The 17,572-nt window shown below is 37.4% G+C and overlaps 1 protein-coding gene across 12 annotated transcripts in view; it reads right to left on the minus strand.

Moving 5' to 3' along the window:
• Positions 1-441: 441 nt before the first annotated feature.
• The window catches only part of LOC105306881 (T-cell surface glycoprotein CD1a-like), a 134,594-nt gene continuing 117,463 nt past the window's right edge, over positions 442-17,572 (minus strand). For 11 of the 12 annotated variants that reach the window (XM_023524427.1, XM_023524425.1, XM_023524428.1 and 8 more), the window contains 5 exons: positions 3,646-3,909; positions 2,938-3,216; positions 2,442-2,720; positions 2,016-2,106; positions 442-974 (listed from right to left, as the gene is read on the minus strand). In XM_023524427.1, coding sequence (XP_023380195.1) covers positions 959-974; positions 2,016-2,106; positions 2,442-2,720; positions 2,938-3,216; positions 3,646-3,909 — 929 coding nt within the window. In that variant the 3' untranslated portion in view covers positions 442-958. Of the gene's footprint in view, positions 975-2,015; positions 2,107-2,441; positions 2,721-2,937; positions 3,217-3,645; positions 3,910-4,246; positions 4,450-17,572 lie in introns of those variants that run through there. The other variant, XM_011382153.2, reaches the window with a different exon arrangement.

Consider the following 17,572-nt stretch of genomic DNA (forward strand, 5'->3'; position numbering starts at 1 on the left):
GCACTGCTACCTCTCAGGCATCACTTATAGCAGTGTTTCTCAAATTTTAATGCATCTACAAATCTCCTCTGATTGTACTAAAATGCAATTATCAATTATTATGACTGAGGTGAGGTCCAAAATTCTAGATTTTCCAAGGTGACAACTCTGCTGTTTGTGCCTGAAACACACTAAATAGCAAGGGCTACATCCTGACTTCCCCTTTAGTTTAAGATACTTGGAGCAATAGTTTTATCCCAATAGGTCTCCACAGTTATATTTTAACAATGAATGAAGGCTCAATTGTGTTTTCCCTCAGAGACTGAGAGAAATCACTAAGAAAGTAGCAAAGTGTGAAGACTTTTAACAAAAAGAGCATGAAATGTCTCAACTACCACAAATATGTCAGAAAGGTAAAGAATAAGAAAAAAACTATATATTTGGCATAAATTCAACACATGCTTTTTAGTGAGAAAATAATACTTGTATTTAGTACACTCTGTCAATGACACAATATTAAAAAAACACAGACTTGGCTCTCAAGAAGCTTAAAAATTACAGAGGTAAAGGGACCTACATAGCTGCAACAAAAGATAGAAAGTGAGAAGTAGATTTAACAAGTACACTGAAAGTGTGATTGGAGTTCAGACACTGCTTCCACTTGTGATTAAGGAAGGCCTCCAGAAGGAAGTGACATCTGAAATGGGCTGGAGATTCATTAATTTTTGAAAATCTAGAGGTTACTAGAACCTCATTCCAGCCAGAGTTAAAATATGAGTTTTAAAATCTCAGACTCCAGATCAGAAAAAAATTTCTGCAAAATTACATTTAGCTTGTATTAACAACTTATCACTAAGCATAAACATGCACACGAAAATAAAGTTATACAAGGAGAGTTGAAAGGACATCATCACCATTCTGCGTCCTGAGCCCCTCAGTGGCTGGAATCTCGTTTCAAGGGAATAAGAGTTACAGGAGGTCATTCACAGTGCGTCCTAATAAGAACAGAGATGGAGTTATTCTGCATGAGATGGAGGTGAAATTTGAAGAGTAAAACAAACAATCTAATTAAAAAATGGACAGAGGATCTGAACAGATACTTCTCCCAAGGAGATATACAAATGGCCAACAGAAATATGAAAAGATGCTCAGCTTCACTAATTCTTAGGGAAATGCAAATCAAAACCACAATGAGATACCACCTCACACCTGTTAGAATGTCTATCATCAACAAGACAAGTAATAACAAGTCTTAGTTGTTGTGGGGAAAAGGAACGCTCATATAATGCTGGTGGGAATGTAAATTGGTACAGCCCCTATGGAAAACAATATGAAGGTTCCTCAAAAAAAATTAAGAATAAGATTACCAAATGACCCAGTAACTCTGCTTCTGGGTATCTATTCTAAAAATTTGAAAATGTTTGTTTTTAAGGATATAGGCACCCTGATGTTCACTGCAGCATTATTCATAGTGGCCAAGATATGGAAACAACTGAAGGGACCTTCAATAGATGATTGGATAAAGAATATGTGTGCCTATATAAATGAAATATTTATATTTATTTATAAGATGAAATATTGCCATTTGCAACAACATCGATGGATCTTGAGATTGTCATGCTAAGCAAAATAAGTCAGATAGAAAATATTGAGAAACATGATTTTACTCATAACTGAAATATAAAATTGAAAGCGACAAGTGAACAAAACAGAGACTCATAGACATAGACAACAGTTTAATGGTTACCAGAGGGAAAGGGGGAGGAAGTAGATAAGAGTAAATAGGGTCAAATATAGTGACAAAGGAAATTTAATTTTGGTAGGTGATCACACAATGCAATATACATATGACATATTATAGAATTGTATACTTGAAACCTATATAATTTTATTAACCAATGTCACCCCAATTATTTAATTTAGAAAAAGAGGGAAGGGGACTGGGAAGAGGAAAACTGAGGACAGAAAGAAAAAAAAATAGGAAGACAAGTGGGGAGTGTGTAAAAGAGCAGGAAAGATAGACACAAAGAACTCACCAGCGCTTCCTAAACCAAAATGCAAGACCTATCAGAAGTACCAGGGGCACCATCACTGCCAAGATAATCAAGCCCACGGAGTTCTGATGTTCTGTGGGTTTGAGTACACAAGAGGGTATCATTTCAAAACCACCCCCTGTTTAGTACATTTCTCTGGTATTACTTTTTCCATTTCTGTGTCTACTTCATCAAGCACCTTTCTTCCTATTTCTTCTCTCGTCCTTCTTCAGGGATGAATTATTCACCTAACCCTCAAAATCCTCCCACAAATGCAGGTCTAATTTTTAACTCTTTTATTTCTTGAATTAATTATGTTCACTCTTTTTGGGTCTGGAGTCCATAAATCAGCCATTTTTCATTTGCCTCTCCTGCTCTGCTTGAGGACCACCTACTCCCATTCCCAATTGGGCCCCAGTTCCTTCTTACCCAAGTAGAGGATGATGTCCTTGCCTCCTAGACTGCTGTGTCTCACTCGGCAAGACAGGCCAGATCTCTCAATGGTTTCCACATTCAAGTAAATCCTGAGATACCATGTCCCATCAGCATTGGGCAAGACATCGCTTTGCTGAGTGCCTTGTTGTACCTGCTCACCTCGCATCCACATAGCCCAAATCGGCTTTGGGTAGAAGCCAGAGACATGACAAATTAGCATCCGATGGTCAGAACCAGGATTGGGGCCAATGGACAGCCAAGCCTCTGGCCTTACTGCAGAGAACAGGAAAGATATTCAAATGAGAACTCTAACACAAAATTGGAGGTTCACAGCTTCGTATCAGTTTAGATAGAGACATCTTTCTCACTCTGGGAATCCATTACCCATTATCCCTCTTCTTCTTTGCTTCTTCTTATCCTCAATTTGAAGGGAATGGTGGGAAGGTAAATATTAGAATAGAAAATTCTTGGAGGAGGGTATGGGACTGACCTTGTCTCTGGAGATCTGCCTTCCCTGCATCAAGTAGACCCAAGAGAAAACGTGGACAAGTGTCACTGATGTGCCTGTGTGTTATTTCCTTGACAACCGGGTCCTGATTAAATAGTCCGCACACCTGCTGAGCTCCAGTTCCACCCTTTGGAGATGGCAACCACGAATAATTCTGGAAGTTCAGGAGATCTGATCCTTGATAAGCAAACCACACAAAGCCTTCCTTGGCTTTCCCAGAGTGCAGCTCACAGCCTGCTGCCATCTGTACCACAAAGGGATCTGGAGAAGAAGGGTTTTAAATTAGAGGAAAGAGGGTGTAAAAATGATTAAACGAGTGGAAGCAAAAGAAGGAAGTAGAAGGAAGAAGTTTGGGTGTTTGAGGTAATGGAACAAAGTTTGATTAAGTCAGAAGTTCAAACGAAGAGGAAGTGGTAGTAGTTAGAGGTGGAGAAAAAAACAAATGACCTGAGAAGGGGGGCAAATTTTTTGAAAAGTGTGACATAAATGGTGAGGGCCAGAAATTAAGGAAGGACTTAGCATGAATTGTGATCATAATAATCTAAGGTGGGTGGGATGCAATAAGTTATAATAAATGTATAGACAGAGATTGCTGAAGAGACTGAATGAGGGAGAAATTAGACTGAAAACTCATTAAGACATACACAACCCACCCATATCTGACCTCCCCATTTTGGGAATTGAACTCACATTCAAACTTCCATTGGCTGGCATAGTTGTGAAATATGTGATACAATTCAATGAAGAGTCTGCGGAAAAACCCTTCCATTTCTGTCATCTCCTTCTTGCTGAAGTTTCCCTTTGACCAAGGCCTCAGGAAAATGATTCTGCCCGAGTTGCTCTCCCAGCCATGAGTCTGCAAGTCTCCCAACCAACCCGAGCTCCAACTTTGTGTCCAGGAACGGTTGTAAAAAGATGAGGTGTGGATGATTTGGAAGATCTGCTCCTGGAAGACTATTGCAAAAGAACAGATAAATTGAGAAAGAAAAAAAAAAGGCATCAGAAAGGAGAGAATGGAGAAAGAAACTTGCCAGAGAGGGAAACTCAGAATCTGGAGGAAAGGGAAGCCATAGTTACCTCAGCAGACATTTGCCTGCCCCCAGGGCCCCACGCTTTGTATACAGACTTCAGAAGTGCAGAGTCCTGGAGTCAGGAATGCTCAGAATGGAACTATGCTGACATTCGCAGTCTCCAGGGACATGGACACACACACACACACACACACACACACACACACACACACACACACACACACACTTGCACCCAACTGGGCAGTGTCCAGAGTTCTTACCATCTTCATTGTTACCACCTGGCAGGAGAACTGCTAGCAATGGAAGTTGCAGAAACAGCATTTCATTTACAGGTGTTATTTCTTCTCTCAGAAAAGTCTGTCTTTGATTTCTGTTTTAAACAAACCTACCCCACAACACCTCTATTCTGACTTCCTTCTTCTACCAACAGACAAACCTCCCCTTTAGTCACTGTCTGCAACAAAAAAAAAATGTAAATATATATGCCCTTCCCTAAACCTTGGACTGCCAACTCAGCCTCTCATTTCCTCTCCAGTTCTGACTCTCCTCTCTGGCTTTCAGCTTCCCCTCTTGTCACCAGCCTCCATTCTGTTCATCCTTCCCTAATGCAAACTCTATGAAATAAATCCTGTGTGACATTGAATAGTCACTTTACCTCTGGGGACATGTTGTTCTCATCAGTACAATAAAAGCATAAAATTAAATATCTTTCCAATTATTACCCAATGTTCTATGTCCCTGCTTTTTTTCTGTCACTCTATCCTTCTCTTGTCCTTTAGAATATTCTCCAAATATTTTTCTTCTGTCTCACTACCCCCTAGCTCATTCATATATCTGACTTCTCATTGGTTAATTTATTTACTCTTTCAAAATCTCATTTGATTCCCATTGGTAGCAGTATAAAGTACCATAAATTCTCCATTATTCTTAGGAAAGAAGAAGCAGCTGTTACGGAGACCATGGGAGCCTTGAAACATTTAAAATACCCCGTCTGATTTGCACTGATATATATATTCATTCACCCAAGAGTCGCTTAGCACCTGCCTGGATTCAAGCACTTCAGGACATTCATGAATTTGCAATGGTCCACAATGCAATTCACTTTTTTAAGGAGCTTTTAATCTACTAGGAAGAACACATAAACCAAGAACTATAAATCTTGGTGTGCTCTATTTTATGATAATGTATAGAATCTAGACAAACACATGGCTTCTTAAAACAATATTTTGTAAAGCATAGACCTTTAACTAATGTTGTCACTCAGAATCTTGAGTTCAGTATTTAGCTTGTGGTTTTAGGCCTATAAGCCCATGTTGTACTAGATCCCCAAGGTCTAACAGAGTGCCTGGCAAGTGATGGTTGCTCAATGAATATTTTTGAATGATTGAATAATTTGGCTTAGACATCTAATTATTTTTAATTATGCAGAACTTTAACATAACTCTTGTTTTTTCCTCCATCTTTTTTATATTTATTTTTATTATTATTTTTAATGGTGACATTGGTTAATGACATCTAACGAGTTTCAACTGTACACTTTAACAGCAAGGCATATATAGGTTTACAATGTGTGTTCACCCTCCATAGTTAGATTTCTTTCTGTCACCACATATTTGACCTCCTTTACTCTATCTACCTCCCCCACCTCCCCCTCCTCTTTGCTCTCTCCCCTCTGGTAACCATTAGTCTCTGTTTGTTTGTCCTGTTCATTTGTTGCTTTTAGGTTTATATCACACATATAATTGATAATATGTGATTTTCAACTTTTCCTGTCTGGCTTATTTCGCTCAGCATGACTATCTTGAGGTCCAACAATGTTGTCGCAAATGGCAATATTTCATCTCTTCTTATGTCTGAGTAATATTCCATTGTATGTATGTACCACACCTTCTATATCTAACCATCTATCGTAGGACACTTTGGTTGCTTCCATGTCCTGGCAACCGTGAATAATGCTTATGAACATCAGTGTGCAAATATCTTTTTGGATATGAATTGTCAAGTCTTTGGGAGTAAATAACCAGTAGAGGGATTGCTGGATCATATAGTAGATCAATTCTTAGTTTTTTGAGGAAACTTCATACTATTTTCCAGAGTGTCTATACCAATTTGCAGTTCCATCAGCAGGGTATGAGAGTTCCTTTTTCTCAACATCCTCTCTAACATTTGTTATTACTTGTCCTGTTGATTATAGCTATTCTAACAGATGTGAGATGGTATCTCATTGTGATTTTGATTTGCATTTCCTTAATAGCTAGTGATGTTGAGTATATTTTCAAATATTTGTTGGCCATTTGTATGTCCTCTAGGGAGAAGTGTCTGTTCAGGTCCTTTGCCCATTTTTTGATTGAATTGTTTGTCTTGTTGTTGTTGTTGTTGTTGTTGTTGTTGTTATTGAGATGTTTGAATTCTTTGTATATTTTGGATATAGGCCCTTATCAGAGGCATTGCTTGCAAATATATTTTCCCATTCGGATGGTTGACTCTTTACCTTGTTGATGGTTTCTTTTGTTGTGCAGAGGCTTTTTGGTTTGATGTAGTCCCATTCATTTATTTTAGCTTTTACTTCCCTTGCATTTGAGGTCAAATTCATAAAATCCTCTTTAAATCCAAGGTGTTTGAGTTTCATTCCTGTTTTCTTCTATGCATTTTATTGTTTCAGGTCTTATATTCAGGTCCTTATTCCATTTGAGTTAATTTTGGTGTGTGGTGATAGACAACAGTCTAGTTTCATTCTTTTGCAGGTGGCTTTCAGTTTTCCAGCACCATTTATTGAAGAGGCTTTCCTTTCTCCACTGTATGTTTTTGACCTTTTTGTCGAAAATTATTTGCCCATATAAATATGGGTTTACTTCTGGACTCTCTCCTCTTCCACTGATCTGTGTGTCTGTTTTTCTTCCAATCTATGCTTTTAATTATGATCGCTCTGTAGTATAATTTAAGTTGCACACAATGATGCCTCCAGTCTCGTTATTTTTTCTCAAGATGGCTCTGGCTATTCGGGGTCTTTTGTGCTTCCATATAAATCTGATAATTTTTTATTTCTATTTCTTTAAAAAATGCTGATGGATTTTGATGGGGATTACATTAAATCTATATATTGCTTTAGGTAATATGCTATATACATTTAAACTATGTTAATGCTTCCAATCCTAGAACACAGAATATCTTTCTATTTCTTTGTATTTTCTTCAATTACTTTTAATAAGGTCTTGTAGTTTTCATTATATAGGTCCATCACATTTCCTTAAATTTATTCCTAAGTGTTTTATTCTTTTTGTTGCAATTGCAAAAAAAAAATTATTTTTTCCACTTCTTTTTTCTGACATTTCATTATTAGATTTTCGAGCATTGATTTTTTTTTTTATCCAGAAACTACTGTATTTGCTTATTGTTTCCAGCAGTGTTTTGTGGAGTTTTTAGGGTTTTCTATATAAGGATTCATGTTATCCACAAATGACAGTTTGAATTCTTCGTTTCTTATTGGGATGCATTTTATATCTTTCTCTTGCCTTATTGCACTCACTAGGACTTCTAATGTTATATTGAATAACAGTAGCTATAGTGGACAGACTTGCCTTGTTCCTGGTCTTAGAGGAAAGGTGTTAATTTTTCACCATTACATACAATGTTGGCTGAGGGTTTGTCCTCTACAGCTTTTATTATGTCAAGGTACTTTTCTTCTACATCAAGTTTGTTAAGTGTTTTGACCATAAATCGATACCGTATCTTGTCGAAGGTTTCATCTATTGATATGATCACATAATTCTTATTTTTTAATTTGTTAATGAAGTGTATCACTTTAATTGATTTACCTATGTTGAACCATCCCTGTGCCTCTGGGATAAAGCCCACTTGATCATGGTGTATAATCCTTTTACTATGTTGCTGTATTCGGTTCGTCAGTATCTTATTTAGGATTTTTGCATCTGTGTTCATGAGAGATATTGGTCTGTAGTTTTCTTTTTTTGTGTTATCTTTACCAGGTTTTGCTATCAGGGTAATATTGGCTTCATAATATGAATTACGAAGTATTGCCTCCTTTTCAATCTTTTGGAAGAGCTTTAGGAGAATAAGCATTAAATCTTTGAATACTTGGTAGAATTCACTGGAGAAGCCATATGGTTCTGGACTTTTACTCTTTGGTAGTTTTTTGCTGGTTGTTTCAATTTCCATACTGCTAATTGGTCTATTTAGATTTTCCTGTTCTTCTTGATTCAGTCTAGGAAGGTTGTATTTTTCTAAGTACCGTTCCAATTCTTCTAGATTATTAAATTTGGTGCTATATACTTTTTCATAGTATTCTTGTAGGATCCTTTGTATTTCTTCACTGTCTGTCACAATTTCCCCTCTTTTATCCCTGATATTGTTTATTTGTATCCTTTCTCTTTTTTCTTTAGTGAGTCTAGCCAGAGGTTGTTGATTTTATTAACCTTCTCAAAGAACCAGCTCTTTGTTGCATTTATTTTGCCTATTGTTTTTCTTGTTTATTTGTTTTGTTTTCAGTTTCATTTATTTCTGCTCTAACTTTGATTATTTCTTTCCTTCTACTGACTTTAGAATTTATTTCTTGTTCCTTCTCTAGTTTTTTGAGATGAATAGTTAAGTTGTTTATTTGGGCTCGTTCTTGTTTTCTTTGATAGGCCTGTAATGATATGAACTTTCCTTTTATAACCTCTTTTGCTGTGTTCCAAAAGTCTTGATATGTTGTACTATCATTATCATTCATTTCTATGTATCTCTTGATCTCTCTTTTTATTTTTTTTCTCTGACGCAGTTAATCTTTAGTAGCATGTTGTTTAATATCCACGTATATGGTTCTTCTACACGTATATGGTTCTTCTACATGCTTTCTTTTTGCAGTTGATCTCTAGTTTCAAAGCATTATGATCAGAGAATATGGTTGGTATGATTTCAACCTTCTTATATTTGTGGAGAATATCTCCATGTCTCAGGATGTGGTCAGTCCTTGAGAATGTTCCATGTGTACTAGAGAGGAATATATAAGCAGCTGTTTGGGGATGAAAGGCTCTGTAAATGTCAATTATGTCCAACTTGTCTAATGTTTTATTTAAGGACTTTATTTCTTTATCGATTTTCTGTTTGGATGATCTGTCCATACCCGATATGGGGTGGTTAGGTTCTCTGTTACGATAGTGTTTTGGTCTGTTTCTCCCTTTAGTTCAGTTAGTAATTGCTTTATATATTTCAGGGCTCCCTGATTGGGAGAATAGATATTAATGTATTATGTCTTCTTGCTGCATGATTCTCTTTATCAGTATGTAGTGTCCCTCAGTACCTTTCTTTACCTTCATTATTTTGAAGACTATTTCTTCTGAAATTAGTACCGCTGCTCCCACTCTTCTCTGAATGCCATTTGCTTGAAATATCATTTTTCACCCTTTCACTTTGAGTCTATATTTGTCTTTGGACCTGAAATTTATCTCTTGGAGGCAGCATATGGTTGGGTTTTGTTTTTTTGATCCATTCTGCAACTCTGTGCCTTTTTATTGGTGAGTTCAGTCCATTTACATTTAAGGTGGTTATTGAAATATAAAGTCTTATAGACATTTTATTTTTTGCTTTCTGGTAGTTCGGTGTTTCCATTGCTTCTTTGTCCTTGTGTTTCTGTTTCCTTTATTTTGGTTTGCTGTTGTAGGTTTTACCTCTGGTCCTTCTAATTTTATGTTATATACTTCAGTTCTGAATCTTTGGTATGTGGTTACCATTACCAATATGAAAAGGATAGTTACATGTATACAGTCACCCATATTCTTCTGTGTGTGCCTTATCTCCATTTGACTTTGCAAATTTGGATCTTTGAATCCTCCCCTTTTCAGTCATTGTTGTCTCGATTTGTCCCTATGTATGCAGAACGTTCTTTACTATCTTGCTATAGCAAATCTCTTCTTATTGTTTAGCTTATAATGCCCTGTTCTTAGTAAGAGTTGTACTCTTCTACTTCTATTTTCCTGATAGTCACCTTATTCCTATTTGTGTGTTTGTTGTTGTTGTTGTTGTTTTGTCATTTTGTTTTAGGTGAGCTGAACTCTTTCAGTATTTCCTGTACCGTAGGCCTCATAGTGGAGAATTCTCTCAATTTTTGTATATCTGGAAATGTCTTAATTCCTCCTTCATACCTAAAGGAGAGCTTAGCTGGATACATTATTCTAGGCTGGTAGTTCCTTTCACTTAATAGTTTGAATATTTGATTCCACTTCCTACTGGCTTGTAAGGTTTGTGCTGAGAAGTTTGACAATAATCTAAGGGGTTTTCATTTTGGTTATCATCTTTTTTTCCCTGATTGCCCTGAGAATTCTGTCTTTGTTGTCGATTTTTTTGATAATTTTAATACAATGTATCTTGGTGAAGGCCTTTATGGGTTAAGATCTTTGGGTTTTCTGTTGAGTTCTTGAATTCCAAGCTCCACCTCAATCCTTAGATTTAAGAAATTCTCATCAACTATTATTCTGAAAATCCTTTTTGTATCTGCTCCTTTTCCTCCCATTTGACAATGTCCATTATTCTTATGTTTCCTCCTGATGGTATCAGCTAGTTCCTGTATTTCTCTTTCATTATTTTTTATTCTTCAGTTTCTCTCTTCTTCTTTCTGATTTATTTCTAGATTTCTGTCTTCGATATCACTGATCCTTTCCTCCATTTGGTCAACTCTATTTCCCAAACTTGCTATTTCATTTTTCAACTCTTGAAGTGTGTTTTTAATATCCAGAAGTTCTATCCTGTTCTCTTTGAGGGTTTTGATCTACTCACTAAAAAACTCATTATGCCCATCTATTTGTTTTTTCAGTTCCTGAAATTGTTGTTATGACTCGTTTCAGATCTCAATGAATTTTTTCATACATACCATCCTGAATTTTCTGTCATTTAAATCACCTATTTCTATGTCTTAAGCTTATTTTCTGGAGATTTTTCTCTTTCTTTCTGAGATGCCTTGTCACCTTCTTTGTTCCTGGTGTTTAATGGACTATTTCACCACCTTGGCATTAATGGAAGTGTATTCTGCTTTTTTTTTTTCCAGAAAGAAGATTTATTATATAAAGCTCTCTCTTTAGCCTGTTGCAAAGAAGGCATTTTTCTTTTGGTTTCAAGTAGGTAGCATCTAAGCCTCTTGGATCCTGCTTTATATAAAGGCTTAATAATGCCTTTTTATTTTCTTGTAAATATTAATCATGCTTGCTACCTTCAGTCTCAGTCCCTGTCAATGTTAGCAACAGTTTCGGTAGCGTTTACTCAGATTCCTCTGGGGCTCAGAGGATATTGGGGGAGGAGCTCTCTGGGTTGTGAAATGGGGGCTGCGGCTTGGTCTCAGTTTTACAACCATGGTAAAATCAATCTATGCCATCCCTGCTTCTCTGCTCTCTGCTCTGATGACTACAAGGAGCTCCTAGCTCTCCCAAGCAGGGCTATTCAGGGAACTTGCCACACCATCTCCTCTCCCTCTCTTTCTACACAGAGCTCCAGCGGCTGCTCAAGGCAGCTTTATTTCTCCCAGTCCACTGCCCAACATCCAGGATTCTAACCTGTGGTAGCTCTTATGTACAGATCCCGCATTCAGACATGCTGGTGTGCACTTTGGGTGCTTTTTGTTGAGTTTTAGATGTTCAACTGATTTTTGTTTCAAGGAGAGAGATATGGGGACATCTCTCACTCTGCCATGTTTCACCAAACTCATTTTTTCCATCTTTATTGAAATGTATTAGACAACTTGTTGCTTGTATTTACATTGTACAATTTAATGAGTTTTTTAAATTATAGTTTGCATACAATAATATACCAGTTTTAGTTGTAAAGCGTAGTGATCAGAAATCAACATAACTCATAAAGCAATCAGCCCAGTAAATCTAGGACCCCTCTTCCCCTTTTCATATATATTACAACATTATTAACCATCTTCTCCATGTTACACTCTACATGTCTATTTTGCAAGTATCCATTTGTACTTCTTAATCCCTTTGCCTTTTTTTGTCCCCCCAACATCCCTCCCACCTAGTATCCCTCAAAATATTCTCTGTATCTATGAGTTTATTTCTGCTTTTGTTGTTGATTTTGTTCTTTAGATTCAACATGTACATGAAATCGTGCGGTATTTGTTTTTTTCTATCTGACACATTTCATTCAGCACAATACCCTCTTTGTCCATCAGGGCAATATCTATTTCATCCCCTTCCTTTTAGTCTGTGTGTGTCTTTTAAGCTGAAATGAGTCTCTTGTAGGCAGCATATGTAAGGGTCGTGTTTTCTTATTCATTCAGCCACTCTTTCTATTGGTTGGAGCATTTAATTCTTTTCCATTTGAGGTACTTGTTGATAGGAATGTAGTTATTACCATTCTTTATTCCTGTTTTTGATACATGTTTTTTCTTCGTAAAGAAGTCCCTTCAACTTTTCCCGTAATGCTGGCTTGGTGTTGATAAATTCCTTTAGCATATTTTAATCTGGGAAGTATTTTATCTGTCCTTCAAATCTAAATGATAGCTTTGTTGGATAAAATATTCGTGGTTGTGAGCCTGTGTTTTCATCACATTATATATTTTGTGCCAAGCTCTTCAGTCCTATGTAGTTTCTTTAGAGAAATAAACTGCCAGTCTTATCGGTGCTCCCTTGTAGGTACTAAGAGCTTTTCTCTTGCTGCATTTAAGATTCTCTCTTTGTATTTAACTTTGGCATTTTTATAATAATGCGTATTGGTGTGGGCCTCATTGGGTTCATTTTGAGGGGGACTCTCTGCACTTTTGTAATAATGCGTATTGGTGTGGGCCTCATTGGGTTCATTTTGAGGGGGACTCTCTGCACTTTCTGGGATTGTGTGTCTATTTCTCTCACTGGGTTAGGGAAGTTTTCCATCATTATTTCTTCAAATAGCTCTTCGACTTCTTTCAATACTCCTATGACACAGATATTTCACATTTAATAGTGTCCCAAAGGCTCCTTCCATTATTATTATTATAGTCTTGACTTCTTTTTAATTGCCTTTCTGATTGAGTGTCCTTGGTTTCCCCATCCTCTATGTCGGTGCTTTGATTTTCTTCTTTACCCACTCTGTTTATTCCGTTTAATATATTTCTCATCTCAGATAATGTGTTCTTCATTTCTGAATGGTTTCTTTTTACACTTTCCATTTCCATTTTTATGTTTTTTATCTCTTTGTTAAAGTTCTCACTGAATTCATCTACACTTCCCCTAAGTTCACTGAGCATTTTTATAACCAGTATTTTGAACTCTGCATCTATTAGATTGCTTGACTCTATTATTCTGGATCTCTATTCTGTTCTCTCATATGGTTTCTGTTGCTTTGTTTTACCATTTTGGCTGACTTTCTTTGTCTGCTTCTATGTACTAAGCAAAGCTCTTAAATCATCCAGTCTTATTAGTGCATCTATGTGAAGTAGGTACCAGTGGCACAGTCCTGAAAGAGGTTCAGCTGCAGGCCAAGTTTAGCACCAGCTCGTAACCCTCCGGGATCACCTGTTATGATTCAACAAGCAATCCACAGAAGCTATGCTTTTAGTTACCTCAAAAGGCCACACCAGAAACGGAGGCCAGCTGCCACTACTGTGAGTCTAGGCACTGTTCAGCAAGGGGCACTTGACTCACTGAGGATACACTTGAATGTGGCTTGAGTGGGGCACGAGTTGGGGGAGGAGGAGTTTCAAGGAATCTGCGGAGCAGGGTGACCTCTGTCATCCAGTTTGTTGATGTTTCAGCCATGTCAGCTCTGAGTCTGCATTCTGAGATGGGGAAGGCTCAACAGAGGAACAATGGATACTGCCACCACTTCTGTACAGAGCGAGTCTCTCCCTATCCCTCACTCTGACAACTCAGTGTCCTCCTGTAAGTCCCTGGACAGCCCTTGCACAGCCAACCCGGCACTGGTGCTCAGAGCGAGCAGGTCCGTCTCAGCAAAAGTCCACTGGGAGACACAGCCCCTTTGAGAGCTGTCTGCAGCTGCCGCTGCTGTGGCCTCTGTTCCTCTCAGCCACTCAGGTCCGGGCAGCCTTGCATCCTCGCCCCGTCCTAACTCCTCCCGTTGTAGGGTGATTTCTTATTTCTCTTCATAGTTGTATGGCTGTTCATCTGGATCTCGGGTGATTTTCTTTGCTGTTTGCTCCTTATTTCTGTCACAATTTTGATTTGGTCACCAGAGAGATGAACAGAGTCTCTATCATCTACGCCATTTTTTTCTCTCCCTCTATTTTGTATCCCTACTTGGTGAAATGAAAATCTTATATGATTTTATTTGGTGTAAAATCATATGCTAATAAGCATGAAGTTTACACAGAGGGTTATGCTATAAATCCCCCGCTAGTAATATTTTTTTAAGTAATAATTTGTTGGAAGTGAAGTTAATAGCATATTCTGGAATTATTTACCCAAGATTTCCTTTTTTATTGGCCCTGCTTGGATGTTCCATGCTTGTCTTACCATTAGCTGGTCTTTGCTGGAAATGCTGACCTCCCTCTTTCAGGCTGCTATATAAATGTTAACATAATGTAGAAAAGAAATAAGAAAATTAAAATGTTATTCAAGCCACATTCAGAGACTGCAATGTGCTGATCAGCCCTGCAGCCAGGCCAGGAGGACACCTTCAGAACAAAGGAAGATCTGCTGGATTACTAACAACCCATTCTCCATACCAGTGAAGGGGAACCAAGAACAAAGAGTCATTCCTTACGGCTAAAACTATGGGGAACCTATGGATTAAAGGCTAGGAACTGCCAGCAGGCCTTGCAATCTAGATTCTTACCTTTTCAGCTACATACCCTTCCCCTTCCTAACTGTATGTCCATATCAAAGGAAATGGATTGACAAAGTCTTTTAAACAATAACTCACAGGAACTAAAGAATGACATATAAACCGAATTCCCCAAACACTCACCCCTACTCCCACTCACTATCTTTCCAAGCCTCTCTTGGTCCCTCTCATTCTCTGTCTCTGGGAGGAGACCACGCTCTGTCTGCGAAGTGTTACCCATTTCCTAATAAACTTTCCTTTTGACTCTAACTTTGGCGTGTGTGTTAAATTTTTTCTTCACCCTTCAACAAAAGACCCTCTTCTTTATGTACAGGGCTTCGACTCCCCCTAACTTGAGGAAATTGGCCCTGTCTGCATCAAAACATCTCTTAAATCTTTGGGTTTTTTTTTTTTTTTTTGTATCATCTGGATAAATGTGCTTGAGCTATTTCTTGGTTTACAAGTAATAGAAATTATCTCAGGTTAATTTAAGAAAGAAAATAGTTTTAGAGAAAGTCGAGATTATGTTAACCTAAAATTAAAATGCCAAAATGTGGGGCAGTGTTTATTTGAGATCAAAGAATTGGAATTTGGACAACACAGATTCAGGCAGAAACCCAAATAGTGTCCTGATTACAGGGTGAAGACAAGGGGATTTTATAAGAAAAGAAAGGGATAATTACATAAATAGAAGAAATATGGTCTTATTGTTGCTAACAAGCTGAAATGCTGAATTACACTTCAGCTAATGTAGAAGTTCAGAGCAGGCCTCCCAAAATGTGCCACTTTAGCATTTGAATTATTTCAGTTGAAGGCAATCAAGATCCTGCAGTTTTACAAGAAACTTTTACCTCTCCCTTAAAAAGTTTAAATTGGAGTATTACTCATAATGAATTATCACCAGAAGTACTTTTTTTTTTAACCTATCTATATGGTAGGACTAACTACTATTACTGAACATCTCTTATTATCATCCTGCAATGACCCTTTGAAGCTCTGAGGTACCTTAACTCATCCTTAGCTCACATTATTTTGAACTAAAATCACTTGAGAAGCAGCAACCACAGAAAGAAGTTTCTGATTTTCTTCTGTCCCCCTAATATCAAGAGATAAATCTCAATGATAGGTGCCCACCCCACTACTGAAGAACTGAGAAACAACCTATCACAAGAATTACAAAATCTAGAGTTGAAAAAACATGTATAAACAAACCTTGTTACACCTTTACTAATTTACTACCTAAGCCCAAACTTTGTTTAGATTCCTCACTAACAAATACCCAAATCAACTTGAGTTTCTTTCTAACATGCACTTTCTTTGTGCTGTCAGTGTCTCACATATTTATTGTTTCTTTGTCTAATAAGTATAAAGATGTGCTTCGTTCAACATATCTTCTAGCCTAATTTTATGATCTGAGCATCATATTGTGATTCTTCCATGCACATGTATTAAACTGTTTTTTCTCCTGTTAATCTAGTCCTGCGACAATTTTATTATTTTATAACTAGTCAAGTCAGAAGAAATGAAGAAGGTAGAGGGGGAGAATTCTCTCCTGCTCCACAACAGTAACAAATTACTAAAGACTAACAAAGGTATACCAAAAAACCGAAAGTCACAGCCATGGGAAATTCACCTATATATTTCTAGAGTTTTTCCAGAGACCTCAATAGACACTCCTGAAAGATTATATCCAAAGATAGAAAACAGAAAAATCTTTCTCCTGGTTCAAGCCTGAGGTATGACAGCAGCAACTGTACGAGATGGGCAGGCAATCTCAACCAGATTTTTCTCCCATATCTCCTACACCAAAAAATTCTTAACCTGGTAGGGAAGGACAGAAAGTTTTATTGCTTTCAGAGCACAGGTGAAGATGCACTGCAGCTGGGGGAAGGCGGAAAATGGGTAAGAGATAGGAAAACAATCTGTCCTAGACTGTTAGACTATTAGAGGTCCTATACTGCTGAGAGAAAGGCAGGACCACTCAGAAGGCTTGATCCCCAAAACTAAAAAACAAAGCACCTGCCTAAGAATGAGGTTGATCCAGAGCAAAGATAAGGCCTCTGCTCCCTCTCCAAAGCAGGTTAACAAGCATTGACTAACATGAGCAGTCTACTACTGTAACAGGGGCAAGAGCATGAAGATAAATCTTCTTGAGGCACATCATAAAGAAAATACCAAAACCTGAGAGAGAAGCAGACTTTAACAAAAACACTCAGGCAAACAGCCCCACCCTACAGACAGAGTAATGCTAGAAAAATTTGAAGACTGTTGAAACACAAACCTAATCAAATCTTAATTAGTTTGACAACCCCCACATTCAATGCTTAGCCAAAGAAAAGGCATGGCTATTTCCAGGGAAAAATAAAGATGGTAGATAGATAGATAGATAGATAGATAGATAGATAGATAGATAGATAGAGAGAGATAGATAGATAGATACATACATACATACATACATACATACATACATACATACATACATACATAGATACATAGATACATAGATACATAGATAGATAATAAATAGATCATAGATATTATTTACCTCAGTGTCTATTATTCTAAATAAGACGTCTGTATTTTGACCAAAAATTATTAACCATACACACAGATCAAGGGGAATGGAGCCCCATGACAAGCAAGAAGGTCTGTACTTCCCTTGTGAGTTCCTGTGTCCAAGGAAGAGCAACATTAGTGAATTAAAATTTAAAAATAACCAAAAAAAAACTATAACAACAACAACAAAATCTGGACAGGTTGAAAGTGGCGGGGGGAGAAAGAGACAGAGTGAGTGAGAGATCAAAAGAAATGAAAAAGTTCAATATTTCAGGATG

The sequence above is a fragment of the Pteropus vampyrus genome, unplaced genomic scaffold (assembly GCF_000151845.1).
Source record: "Pteropus vampyrus isolate Shadow unplaced genomic scaffold, Pvam_2.0 Scaffold463, whole genome shotgun sequence".
Lineage (NCBI taxonomy): Eukaryota > Metazoa > Chordata > Mammalia > Chiroptera > Pteropodidae > Pteropus > Pteropus vampyrus.